Genomic DNA, 14,391 nt, shown 5'->3' with positions numbered 1-14,391 from the left:
CAATTTGCTGCAAGACTGACCTCATAAATAAAGGAATGGCTGAATCTATGTGTTGGTTGTGACTTGATGACGTCTGCAACTAGGCTTCTAATAGTGCATTGGAGAATAAAGTCCATCTTACGGTTTAAATTGGGCCAACGCCAACAGGAGATTCTCCTATTTAATAAGCAGATGTGTACTTGCAGTTCTGAGTGCTTGGGATATGAGACGTATTGTGTAGCCTAATGTAAAATTGACATATCTCTCAAGTATGGGTTGCCTTGTAAGTTGTAACCGGAAGGTCGCTAGTTCGATCCCCTTCTAGAATAGGTCCATGGCTCCTCCTAGCTGAGTGCCCTAACTGCTCCCGACGAGCTGGCTGTCGCCTTGCATGGTTGACTCCATCGTTGAAGTGTAATGTGTGTATGAACCGCTGTAAGTCGCTCTCGATATAAGCGACTTGCCCTGTGAGTACCAAGGGCACATTCGCAGTTGATCCATTGACGCATTCTCTTTGAAAGACAATATGCCTACTTTTGGTTGATTACTTAATGGGGGGCTTTGTGAGAGGCTTGAAAATCCGATTATAAAAATGTATAAAGAAATCTAGATTTTGAGTAAATTTGGATAAGCATTTTTGCATTAGTATTATCTACAAATAATATACATCTTATCCTTTTAATTGAGACATTTTAAAACATTCTTGTCCTAAAGGAGTTGGATTCCAGAACTTTTACATGAGATTTATATGATGAACACATGACCCAACACTAATTGTAAGTAATGCACATCCTATACAGCAGGGGTAGATATTGCATCGCGTAAAATACTACTTAGCGTTTCTTTACACACACTTCCTCTCGCGGTACTTCCACACCACCACAGGCGGCGGATTTCAGGAGATGGCGGCCAGAGGTGGTTTTCAGTCGGCACCGACAGGAGGTGGCGGCGGTGGAATGGGTCCTGGACCACCGGTACCGGGTGGAGGACCAGGTATGGGCCCTGGGACACCTGGAAGGATGGGACCCTCGCCAGGCGCGCAAAATCATATGTACCGTTCCCCGATGCCCGGGCCTGGATACCCGGTAAGCGTCCCTCCGTCGCTGGTGCTGACGCGTTAGCGTGTCTGCTAGAACAAAGCCTTTAGCCCGTTGCTTTGTTAGGTAGCTAACTGAGCTAGTTGTGTTTATGTTCTTAACGTGGACAGGTAACCATATTAAGATAAGGCCATGACCAACATTTGGTAAAACTGTAATCGCATATGTGCAAGGGGTGTTTATTGCACACACCACTTTGTTGTGTGATTTGTTGTGTGGGGTAGCTAACGCGCTGCTAACAGTGGTAGCGTTAGCCACTTCTATTAGCTTTGCTAACTTGTACGTCAGCTAATGTCAACATATGGATATCTTGACGCTACAATTATTTCAGTGTATTTGTATTCTGGTGTAAAAAACGAAACAAAGTTGAATGAATCACTTGGATCGCTAGGATACAACTAACGGTAAAGTAGTATATTGGAGATGTCGCGCCTTGGGTTTAATTCAAGCCAATAGCATCGCCCTCTTACCTCTGCGTTACTCCAGCTGCATCTATGTTGGTTGTGCACAGACATGACAACGTTGTCTCTAAATGTAACTGCCGTACTTGTGATTTTTGCACCCTGGCCATGCACGATCATTTAAACACAAGTTTATATAATGAACTAGGACGAACTTTTAAGATCGATACATCTCTTTCGCTGACCCCTTTTTGTCCCCTGTTACAATTTTTTTTTTTTGAAGTAACAAACGTACCTCTTGTTCTTCTCAAATGAGTTCCATATAACGTACTGTGTAAGTATGATTTAAATATATTTCGTCAATCTGAAACGATCTGCCGAAAGGTTGGCATAGCTTCCAACAACCTGTGATCGGTCCAAGGCCATGCAGCTTGCTCCTACCGTGAATAAATGCATTTCCTGTGAAGGGATGCTACACTTCTCCCCCCACCCCCCTATATCCTTGACCACACACACACACACACACACACACACACACACACACACACACACACACACACACACACACACACACACACACACACACACACACACACAGGCTTTCAGAATGTTATAAAGAACGCTCCAATCACTGAGTACTGCAGAACACTGAGAATCTGTTTGTTGAAAACCAAGGTTGCAATGATGAATGGTGATAATAGAGTGTGGAATTTCTATTCCACCCACACATTCTGTTTCCAATACTATAAGAATCTCCCCTTTTGCACACAGTTTGTTTGTAAAAAGATTGTATAAGCCACAATAGTGCAGTGATGTGCACCATTGTGGTTGCAAAATTAAGAGCTTATGTGTTAACTCTGTTTTTCTACATAAGATTTCAAACTTCAATGAGCTTAAAGTTATTTAACTTGGTTTGTGAATCCAATCATAACAACGTCGATATTTTGGAGATGGGATCAACCACCAGTCACTGTTAATGTATTGAGCTAAAAGCAGACACTATCCTTCATCTTCTTAGCAATCATTTTATTTCTAATATCAATATACATATTTACTTTAAGCCATTGAGATGTGCTAACAGGACACGGGTGTTTCCCACTTCTGGCTTAAGTATCAAGCGAATGAGATGGGGAGGTTGTATCTCGCCCTGCTTGGCTCCACCCGAGTCTGTCCAGAGAGAGGGAGGGCTGTAGCGCTGCAGTTGCTGGAGAGCGCTTGACGACCATAGGACTTGGAGCGGAGCTGAAAAGAGTGGGGAAAAAGAGGAGCTAGGTGGCTTGTCCCTTATCCGAACGCATGCAGTCTAATACTCGAAGCCGCCTATTTGAGTTCTTATCACATGGCTTGGTGAGTCGCCAGGAGATTTAGTTTCATAGTTTTTTATACATTAGGCAGGATCGCCATGTGGAGTTGCTTTGAGACGCGTTTCATGTTTGCTATTTACAATCCGGGGTAAATGTACATTTTATTATGCCCTTTTTTGTTTTATAAAAGGGTCGATTTGGAAAGAATTGGCACCTTTCTTTCAATCAAAGCACGATGATATTTGTCTTTATCCGATGATGCAAATATTTGGTTTGATCTGATGCGTCTAGTCTAAACTTAAGTTTGTTTACTGATTGCATGATATAATTATTTTGCAGAGCTTGCGCGTCTAAAATGTATGCCAGCAAACCCTTTTGAATTCACATTTAAGATTACGATTTTAACGGGCTACCTTGTGGAGATGGTGTGATAATCAAAAGCACTGAAGAGCTTTGATTTATTTCATTTGTCCATAACTCTCCAGTACACGCCGTCCTTGAAAATGAATTTTGCTTCATTGAATTGGAATCCTGGTCTTTTAGCATCATTTTTGTTCTCCATCACCCAATTACTCGACAGATTTTGACTGCGGAAATGTTGGGAGTACACAAATGCAAGGGCTTGATTTTCTTTTCCCATCATTTAGGCGCTCCTCATCCAAACGTGAAAAGAGATCCCTCATCCACTACATTATGTCCAATATGTCGCAATACAAGTATCTCATAAGGGAAATGTGGTCATCTTGGGTTAAGAACCAGCTGAAGAATTCCTATCACCATGACTACCAACCCTTACAGGAATTAATTTCAGGTGCTTGCTGCTAGGGTTGCTAAACTCACTCCAATGCAACTGCAGTACTTTACTGTAAGCGCTATTCCATACCTCCTCTCTTGGTCAGTGGTGAACCTGAAACCTCTGGTCTTTCCTCCACAGAGACCTGGTATGCCCCCATCCAATCGGATGACTCCACAGGGCCCTGCCATGGGGCCCCCAGGATATGGCAACAGTCCGGTATCACGGCCCGGCATGCCTGGCGGGATGGATCCTTCTCGGAAGCGTCCCGCTCCCCAGCAGATCCAACCGGTGCAGCAGCAGAACCGGAACCAGCAGTAAATACTACCCATGGTGGAGAGCGGTCTAGTCACAGGCCTGCATGTTCGGGATAAACACTAATGATTAAACAAGTTCACATTCTTTCATTTCGTTTTCATATACTCTACCACATTTAATTGCATTTAAGTTCCTACGTTTATCAATCATTTATTCGATTTAAACTGAAGCCTGAGGATCTTTCTACTAACCAATACTGGCTAACCTAATTTAACCAGAACCATTTCTTAATCTTGTTCTTAATACAGCACAAAGAAGAAGAAGATGGCTGATAAAATTCTACCTCAAAGGGTATGTATAAACTAAAAAAACAACAATCATTCTGAAGGCCTGCTGCTATGGTCTAGATAATTGGATTTGAGGCCCTTGTTTAATTACTACCGACAACTAAATAATCCACCTATCATAAAGATCTAGCATCTTTATGATGGGTGGAATATTGAATTGCCTTGACCACCGGCACCATAAGCTTGTGAACGCAGCGTATTTTTCTGTTGTTGCATCAGCGGCCATGCTTCAGTTAACGGGCACCTTCTAAATAAAATCACAGTATTACACAGACGCTTTATTGACGCACTGACTAGCATAATTAATTGAATGCTAATTACGTGTGTGTGTGTGTGTGTGTGTGTGTGTGTGTGTGTGTGTGTGTGTGTGTGTGTGTGTGTGTGTGTGTGTGTGTGTGTGTGTGTGTGTGTGTGTGTGTGTGTGTGTGTGTGTGTGTGTGTGTGTGTGTGTGTGTGTGTGTGTGTGTGTGTGTGTTGTCTCAGATCCGAGAGCTGGTGCCAGAGTCTCAAGCCTACATGGATCTGCTTGCCTTCGAGAGGAAGCTGGACCAGACCATCATGCGTAAGAGGCTAGACATCCAGGAGGCACTCAAGAGGCCCATTAAGGTATTCCATTCAAATGATGTACAGCATTCCAGGGACGCGTCCTCAAATCTCACCACATAGCAGACATTTAACCGAATGCTTCATTTATTTTTTTTGCCGTCAGTTATTTTATGAATGTGTAGTTGTTATTGAGATGGCTTTACTTCGATGCCATTATGATCCGTAACTTAAATTGCGCTCCTCTATTGTAGTTGAATGGAAATGGATTTCCCTTATTCGAGCACCTTGTTATATACAGTCCTGATTTGTCAAAGAAATTTCACGGGTGTGTATTATAATTCCTCTGCAAATCCAACATTAATTCAAAGGTCAAATAGAAATAGTATCTAGATGTTGCTTTACAGTGCTAAAAAATATAACCTCAAAGTGAGTTGGAAGAATATAGAAATTTTCGTAATGAAAAATCAAATAAATGTAGAGCCACGCTGCTGGTTATACAAGTCATTATGGCGGGTATTACATTGTCTAGCCTACAATGCTGTGTGTCTCCTGTGCCATTAGCCTACTTAGACAATTCTTGCTGGGGTTTAAAACTTTTGGCCCATTGAATAAGGATTTGTTCTATAATTGTTTGAGATTTCGTACAATTCTCAATCTCCACCGATGTACTTATTGAAAGTCAGTTGAACCTGTATTATACAGTCAATGTGCGTTACATATATACTGGTGCTCCACTGGTACTGTTGAGCTTGAGGGATACAATTCTAAACAGCCGTTTTAATGTTATGGGCTCTGAAAATTATTATTATAGTCTCCTGTATAATTGCCTTTTAGTTAGGCTATTGTTTAGCTTATCAGTACTACGGTCTTCAATAATTCAGCCCCAGAGGCAGTTAAATACCGGGTTTTAGTACAGATTCCTAATAAACATGATAAAAAAATGTAATTCATTAGATAAAAAGTAGTAAAAAGTTGAATAAAAAGAGGAGTGTCTGTACTTTTGACATTATTGAATCATACAATTGGTATTTGTACATACCCTGATATCCCATGCTACCGCCCAAGCGTTCTGGTCAGCCCGTGCCTCTTTGTTGACAAGTGTTTTACTATCAACATTCCCAAAACCCCTCTCACTCAACCCACATTTCCCGATGATTATCTAGATTTTAAACTCCCCAAGCTAACTCGTAACAGTTTATCGCCCCCACCTATTGACTCCATTCTGAATTTTAATTGCTATTTGATAAAAAGAATGGCATGACCAGTGGTGCTCATCACCATTTGTAGACTAGATTACGTTATTCAATGGTAAATGGATTTTAGGTAGCAATTAGTTTTGTTGGTCACCATGACCCATCATAGACACTCGTCTCAATGATGATAAAACGCCTCGAACCATCACTACCACTTGCCTCTTTGTAACCGATTATATTTAAAGGTTCCCACTAGAGTTCCCTTTATTTTCCAATGATTAGTACAGTTAACATAATGATTTACTTTTTGTCCCTTTTCAGCAAAAGAGAAAGCTGCGCATTTTCATTTCCAATACATTCAACCCTGCCAAGCCAGACGCTGAGGATGGGGAGGGCACCGTGGCCTCCTGGGAGCTACGGGTGGAAGGGCGGCTGCTGGAGGACGTAAGGCCTTACTCCCCATTGAGTTGTTCTGGAACCATCCACATGTAAAACCGTAGTTGGCTTTATTTATTGCTCTCCCACTCTCCGGTTGGAATACCTCACAGCGACGTACTCGGCACAGGGCGCCCTGGTAGTAAATGATGTTTTTATCCACACCTTCAGACGGCTGTGTCCAAGTATGAAGCTACCAAGCAGAAGAGAAAGTTCTCCTCCTTCTTCAAGTCCCTGGTCATCGAGTTGGACAAAGACCTGTATGGGCCCGATAACCACCTGGTTGAGGTAAGACCGGACCCACCTTTGAATGTGTTGCACTCAATAAAATGTTCCTTTTGTAGTATAACCCATTTGTAGTTAAGTGTGCACGTTCTACATCTTCAGTGAGGTTATGTTATGTGGTTCTGCAGTGGCACAGGACGGCCACCACACAGGAGACGGATGGTTTCCAGGTGAAGAGGCCAGGGGATGTGGGCGTCCGCTGCACCGTCCTGCTAATGCTGGACTACCAGGTGAGTGCCCCTGGAGCTTGGGTCAATATAGAGATGGCACCCTTTTTTTTTTTTTTTTTTTAGAACGTGTACGAAGGGTGTAGTGGTTCTTGTCCAACAACGGACCCGTACCAGACGACGCTAGAAATGGGACGATCTAAACATTTCATGTCCCATTATCCTGGCCCAAATAAAAAAAGGCCTTTTTACAGTATCATGAAATATGCTTAACTCTTAAAAAGGCACTAACACAAACTGGAATCAATTAATATGCTACTAATGCAGGAAAGGTATATCCTGATTCACGGTAACTATAATTGATATTCATCATGATTAACTTTTTGTGAGTGTTTTAAACAGAAATCCTGTGGGGCTCAGAGAAATATAGATGCCTGATAACATAAAGGTAGAGGTTGGTGATTGGAGGAACTAGCAGTTTAAGCAGTTGCGTCATTTAATGGCGCATTTCCACTGCAGGGTGCGGAACGGATCGGATCGCAAAGGTGCGGGTCGGATCGCGTTTCCACTGCCAAAAGTGGGCGTGACCCGGACTTTGCCGTACCCGTTCCGACCCCATTCTAGGGACTCCTCCGTTGCGGTACCCAAAACGAGACCAGACGCCTGAAAGGGTACCCTGGAATTCTAGCTACACCCCCCCTCCGTTGATTGGTCGACAGAATCGTCACTTCCGGGTGACGCGGGGATAAAAACAAACAAACAGTAGCCTCGAGGTATTATTCTTTACAATTAACATGTCGCGTAAAAAGCTTGCTTGGGCGAACAAGGAGGTGGAGACGTTCGTCTGCATTCTTGCGGAGGAAGACGTTGTTTACGATGTTTACGTAGCTGCCGCGGCGATTGACATCCGGCCTACCACCAAGGGTACTGTCGGCAGTGGAAACGCGACCTCGGAACTGAGCTGGGCTATACTGCCCCCTCCCTACCGCCCCTTTGCGATCCGATCCGTTCCGCACCCTGCAGTGGAAACGCGGCATAAGTCTGGTGTCAGGGGACGATGATTCCGTGTGAAAATATGCTGTGCCATTTAATTAATAACGGTTCAGGATTGAACTATACACAAGGCCAGTATATCTCTGGTGTTTCATATTACTGCGGGCAGTAGCATGTTGAGACCGGACTCATGGGCAAACTGGCTCAGAACCGAGCAGTCCTTTATAGCAGATGATTGAGTGTGTCAAGATTTGCACCCATTGAAGTGTTTGCTCTCCAGTCAATTTGTATAGCCCTTAATAACAGTTGCTTTGGAGGCAGTTTATTTATGATGCTAAATCTAGCCCCCCAAAGGGCTTAGGTAATTCTCAAGCAAGAACTCTTGGGAAGGAACGCAGAGTGTGGAATCCCTCCTTCTAGGGATAATGGGGAGTGCAATGGGTGCAATCATATCCATAATAAAGCCACGTTTCCACCAAAATGACCCCAAACTGTTAGTCATGTAAAGGTTCCTAATACTGGGGTAAAGTTCATATGGTGGAATCGCGACTATTGGAGTAATAAGCAAATACTTAAAAAACCTCTTTCCAATGCTGTAGTATGAAGTATGTTGCTGATGTTGTCTCATCTTCCCTCTTTCTATGTGGTCCCGCAGCCCCCACAGTTCAAGCTGGACCCCAGACTGGCTCGTATGCTGGGGATTCACACCCAGACCAGGCCCGTCATCATCCAGGCCCTCTGGCAGTACGTCAAGACCCACAAGCTCCAGGACCCCCACGAGCGCGAGTTCATCAACTGTGACAAGTACCTGCAGCAGGTCAAGAAGAATAATCTTTACATGATGCATGCATATATATGGAGTTCAATTAAGCCATTTGGGTAGTGTAATCAAATGAAGATCTGACATGACTGCCAAGGCACGATGATCGCATGGTCACTAGGGCTGGCCCGAATTATTCGAATACTCGTTCGGAAAGTGTATTCGAAGCTTAAATCAGTATTCAGAGTTTCGTTTTGGGTTTTTTTCACGTACGTGACGTTACCAGAGCGAGGGAGGCAAACTAAGCGACACCAAGCAGAGAAGCGAGGGAGGTGGAGGAAGAATAGATATCTTGTTTCCCTTTACTTTATAACACAACATTAGCGGGATCTCGGGCGGAAAAGTAATGCTTAGCGAAATGCTAACCTTAGCTTAGCCGTTTGTTTACGTTCGCTGTACAGCGCCCATCAACTGTGACTGGCTTGCTGCAGAGCGTGAGCGTCTTGGGAATACCCGGTCAATATAAAGGATACAATATGGACACATATGACAATCAATATTCAGTCTTTTTGTGGATTTATTGTACAAATTCCCTGAAAAGTTGCATGTTCCAGGATGAATTGAAAAGCTCCCGTAAGGGCTGAGATGGCAGAGTACGGCTGATTTGGAACGGAACAACAGCTGTTCGCTTCCACAGGGAAAAACTAAGGAACTCCAACTGACTTAGGCCTACTAATTAACATTCAAAAGCTTTTAAATCTTCAACAAAATATGCAGATACTGTCAAAATCAGTTCCAGGGAGTATATAGGGATTATTAATGTTGTTTTTGATGGTGTGTTTTTCTGGAACGAGTATTTGAATATTCGCTCGGAAAAACCAACGAGTATTCGAAGCCTGAAAAATGGCATTCGGGCCAGCCCTAATGGTTACACAGCACTCTAAACCTACAGGAATGTATTGACATTTTTTCTCATTTATTTATTTTGTCATTCCAGAGATGTTTTCAATTGTGTCCTCCAGTTGTTGCTTGCTGCTAACTGCGCTGCTTTTAGTGTGAAAAAATTGCACAAATGTTGTGGGATTATTTTCCTAAAGCTTTTTCTTGTTAAGGGCATCCTTTTTACTTATTACTACCTTATTTGCATGATGGAAATAGTGACATGGGAATGGTTTTGTTATCTCAAATACGACGAAATGTCTTTCCTTTTCTAACACTATGATATTAATATTGGTTAAGCCCGACCCGTTTGGACTTATGTTATTTTTTTCCGTCTTGTAGATCTTTGAAACTCAGCGCATGAAGTTCTCTGAGATCCCGCAGCGTCTACATGCCCTCCTGATGCCCCCAGAGCCAATCATCATCAATCATGTCATCAGGTGACTATAGCCAAGTTTCTTTGTGAACCTGGTTTATGCCTAGGGCAGAAGTTCGAGAAGGATTTAATTTAAATGACTGAATGTATTGTATACACACCTATGACATTTTGCTTGAATATTGTCTGTCCGTTACCATTTAAAGCCATAGGCCTTCAAACATACTTATGAATAAAAATGACATGTGAAAGTTAGTGTTTGAACAAATCTTTTCTATTTACATTTGGGATATTGAATGGAAAATTCTTCAGATTCTTAAGGGCTTTTCAGACGGTTCTGTAGCACAAATGGGTTATGGCATGTCACTAGGAAAGGGTAACCATAGCAATGAGTCAGCAGCGACTACAGAAACCAGTTTGTATTCAGTGTTTTCACATTATTTCACTCAAATGCAATCAAATTAAATTAATTGGAATTTAACGTGCCTGTGTGTTTGTGAAAGGCATTTATAAAATCGAGAGCTTTTGGAAGGCCCTGAATGAAACCTTTTTCAAATGGCAGAATAACCACCAGGGTACCATAAAATATGTAAACCGTTAATGGTTGGTTTGTCTGATTGTTAGTAAAGGAGGCGACCCTGCCCCAGGCTGTCAGAAGTGGGACAAAAGGCAACTGTGGTCAAGGTAGTGAGTGGGTGCATGAGTTATGTAGTGATGCTGCCCCAACTCCATTCTATGCTCGCCTCATTAGTGTTGAGTGAAGAGACTGTATTCTTCTTCCCTGTTTTACAAAGCTTGCTTTTGCTGCAAAACTCAATACCAGACCTAATGTCTTGTCAATCTGTTCCTTTCCCAGTGTCGACCCCAATGACCAAAAGAAGACTGCATGCTACGACATCGACGTGGAGGTGGACGACACTCTGAAGACTCAGATGAACTCCTTCCTGCTGTCTACTGCCAGCCAGCAGGAGATAGCTGGACTGGATAACAAGGTATGGCCCATGTACCCACCAGCAAAGCAAGAGCCCATCCTCTGAAGCCCAGTTGCGTTCTGAATCGATAGGATGTGTTCCTTTTCAACTTATTTCAAACACGTTAAGGGAACACATGTTAACTGCATGAGATTTGCCGATTCTCTTACATTTGGTTTTTCTTCCAGCGGGTTAGTGTTTCTCCTGCCGTCCACTGCAGTGTTACGTTGAGCGGCCCTGTGGAGATCGTCGGTAGATTGTTTCAGGCCCAATCCCATCTCTACCCCTTACCCCTTACCCTTACCCCTTCTAAACAAGGGGGAGGGGTAGAAATGGGATTGGGCCATAAGCCATTAAAGGCAAGTGACTCAGCAAGCGCAGTAGCTGTAGCGCCGCTACCCCCGACATCACACCCGTCAGTGGCCTGTGACAGAGTAAACGCCCTGAGACCCACACCCTCACTTTGAGGCAATGCCAACAGGCAATTTATGTCTGGCCGTCATGTCACAGTAATCTGTGCTCTCGCTCACTTCTCCCGCCAACCTCACCGCCACCACCACCATCCCCATTTGTGTGATGGTAAAATTGCAGCCCAGGGTCTCTTCAACGGTTTTCCTATCATGAAGTGGACCAGGGTCATGTTAACCTGGCTGCGAGCGCACCGTAATCACATTGTCCTTTGTCATACTCCTTGGCTGTGTAATCTCCGCTACCAGACAGGGGGAAAAGTCAACTACCACTGCTTGTTTTTGGTTTGGAGGCACCTGTTGCCTTCTATGGCTCCATACGGCCTTGTAATTTGTTCATGCTGCTAAGAAAAAACATTTGATTTATTTGTGTGTACAATATTAAGTAGTACCTGCTCATTGACACATTTAATTATTCCTCCATTGCTATAAACTGGGAACGCACTTAAAGCACCTAAATATGGTAACGCAGTACAACCAAAGCCATTACCTGTTGGTTCCCAACAGATTACTATGTACTGCTCCACGTGTAGCAAAGCGAGTTAACATGTCTCCCTGACATGGTGGTGACCGTAATCCCTCGTCACGGTTGAGTTGAAACGACGGCATGAATTAACGTTGTACCCACGCCCCCCCCCCTCTCCCGCCTCAGATCCACGAGACCATTGAGACTATAAACCAGCTGAAGACCCAGAGGGAGTTCATGCTGAGCTTTGCCAGGGACCCCCAGGGCTTCATCAACGACTGGCTGCAGTCCCAGTGCAGGGACCTCAAGGTGAGCGTGGGAGGTTACCAAAGTGCGCTGCTTTTACCAAAGGCTCCACATGGATGTGATGACTGACGACAATAAACGTCCCAATACAATGGCTATGGTTTAAATAGAATGTAGAGGTTTGAAAAAGAGATGACAGACGCATGGTATCATAGCAAGTTATATATAATGTTAAACCCAAGGTATGGGGTTCGTTTTTGAAGTTTGTTTGATTTGGGCTCCGTGATGCACTTAATCTGTTTCTGCAGCAGTTGTACAAGGTTAATAATGTTAGTCTGAGCTGTGCCTCGTCATTGGGACATCGTCATGGTGACATGGTTAACATTTCAGCGAGCGTCCCGTGTTCCTCCTCCAAGGACACATGGTCATTTTGTTACTAAGTGCACAGAAGCATTTTACCTATTCGTAACAGAACATGAAAATATTAAGCCATCCCTCATGAAGAAGAAAATTATCCCCCTTCCGTACATACAGAGAAGATCAGTTGTGGAGAAGGAAGACATCCGTCATTGAACTGGTCAACCCGTTTAGAGGCGACGCCACCGAAGGTCACATTAGTGGGACTAGCCTAGCGCTTGTTTCTAGCCTGCCTCTGTTCTCATTGTATTATGTCTTCCTCCCTGTCCCCCATCAGACCATGACGGATGTGGTGGGCAACCCAGAGGAGGAGCGGCGGGCCGAGTTCTACTTCCAGCCTTGGGCCCAGGAAGCCGTGTGCCGCTACTTCTACTCCAAGGTAAAACCGCTCTCCTCCGCCCCCTTTTCCCCTGTTTACATTACCCATGCTATCTCATGTGCTGGTGAATGGCCTCCACTTACTTGATAGATAACCCCACATAATATAAATACTGTATTATTTTGTAACGGAGCCTCACGTGACTAAAGTCCCTCTGGGGAATTGTCTTGCAGGTCCAGCAGAGGAGACAGGAGCTGGAGCAGGCTTTGGGCATCAGGAACACCTAGGCTGTTGTTTTCTCTTGATTCAGGTTTTTCCTCCATTATGGCCAGGCGTTATACAAAGTAACATTGTTGGGCTCTCAGTGATTTGTGTGTGGTGGTGGGGGGACAACTGGTGGTTACTTTTTTTTATTTTTTTGGGGGGGGTGCCTGGGGGGGTTAAAACCTAGAAAGACATGGACCACGGGTTGGATGTTTCCATCAAATCAACCCAATGCTGTAACTCCTATTGATAGTTGCTTGAGCCTGATCCGGAAGCATTGGTTTATTTTATAATGGACTGTGTCCTTGTGTCGCACAACTTTTAATACACCGGTTCCCACACAAGGTATATCCAGGTACAATGAATTAGTAGTGTGGTTCCTGTGTTTTCCCTGCCATCACCCCCTTGCGAGTCAGCTGTACACGCCTCCGAGTAAGAACCGCCAGGTCCCCATCCGGTAGTATTGGTGGTGGTGGACACCTTTTGTGATTGATGATGCTACTACACTATCAGAACGTCACCTGTCATGACTTATTACCTGATATGTGTAGAAATTCTTTTAATTTTTCGTCCCTGAATTCCCCCCTACTCTAAATTCTAATGCTTAACCACTTCCGTGAAAATTGGTTTTTGTATTGGGTATGAACGTTTTTTTTTTTTATATATTGATTATATTAAATGTGTTGTTAGCTAGTACTCAATTATCAAACAATTAGCTTGTATAACTCTAGGCTTGTTTTGTAAATGCAACGCAGGAAAAAAAATAAGATGTAAACTTGTTCTAGGTTTTTTCCAGCTGAAACATTCTTCAATCATTTAGTACTAAAGCTTCCAGGTGGGTATCGGTGAATCATTGGCTTTTTTTAATTAATTTTTAATCATGAGCAGAGAAGCCATATAAAAAAATCTAGCCTGGCTCATTGGTCACTAATTCTGCCTGGCCTCTTTATTACATTTTCAGTTTTAATATCTCTGGCAGCCAATTTATGTTGTGTTCATTGTATGCAACATTGTTTGCATCACTGAAGCTCGGTCTGTGGACCTGTCAAGCTCGGTCCTTCTATGTTCAGAGTTGTCTAAATACACTAATGTAGTTTGGGGGGATATTAGGAATGTGGGGGTACCGTTGGGGCTGAAATTATTTCAGTGAGTAATCGGGACTATTACTATTTGGAAATTTAGATATTTTCATGGACCAAGCCTATTTTTCTGTATGTTATCTTATGTTATAATAAAGGATATGTGAAAGTAAGTTTGGTATTTTGTCGTCATTCAATGCTACGCCATTTTACAATAATTAAATTATTTATTTAACATTGATACGATCAATTGTTTTCCTTTTACTAACGAATGGATTAACTTAACTTG

At 43.3% G+C, this 14,391-nt stretch overlaps 1 protein-coding gene across 1 annotated transcript; it reads left to right on the top strand.

The window, feature by feature from the left end:
• The first annotated feature begins 833 nt into the window (after window positions 1–833).
• On the top strand, window positions 834–14,275 carry smarcd1 (SWI/SNF related, matrix associated, actin dependent regulator of chromatin, subfamily d, member 1). Its single transcript, XM_060068661.1, has 13 exons — window positions 834–1,064; window positions 3,716–3,891; window positions 4,141–4,183; window positions 4,663–4,785; window positions 6,240–6,362; window positions 6,525–6,641; window positions 6,767–6,868; window positions 8,454–8,615; window positions 9,840–9,937; window positions 10,730–10,865; window positions 11,964–12,086; window positions 12,718–12,819; window positions 12,993–14,275. The coding sequence occupies exons 1-13, from the start codon at window positions 882–884 to the stop codon at window positions 13,044–13,046; spliced, it is 1,542 nt and encodes a 513-aa protein (XP_059924644.1). The 5' UTR covers window positions 834–881; the 3' UTR covers window positions 13,047–14,275.
• Window positions 14,276–14,391: the final 116 nt, after the last annotated feature.

Source organism: Gadus macrocephalus, chromosome 13 (genome assembly GCF_031168955.1).
Source record: "Gadus macrocephalus chromosome 13, ASM3116895v1".
NCBI lineage: Eukaryota > Metazoa > Chordata > Actinopteri > Gadiformes > Gadidae > Gadus > Gadus macrocephalus.
This window is presented reverse-complemented; position numbering and strand designations above follow the sequence as displayed.

Excerpts from the sequence above, each read along its gene's own strand:
- smarcd1 (XM_060068661.1), top strand. The coding sequence starts at position 882 with ATGGCGGCCAGAGGTGGTTTTCAGTCGGCACCGACAGGAGGTGGCGGC. Across the intron at positions 8,616-9,839 it reads GTGACAAGTACCTGCAGCAG|ATCTTTGAAACTCAGCGCAT; the intron begins GTCAAGAAGAAT and ends TCCGTCTTGTAG. Across the intron at positions 9,938-10,729 it reads ATCATCAATCATGTCATCAG|TGTCGACCCCAATGACCAAA; the intron begins GTGACTATAGCC and ends TTCCTTTCCCAG.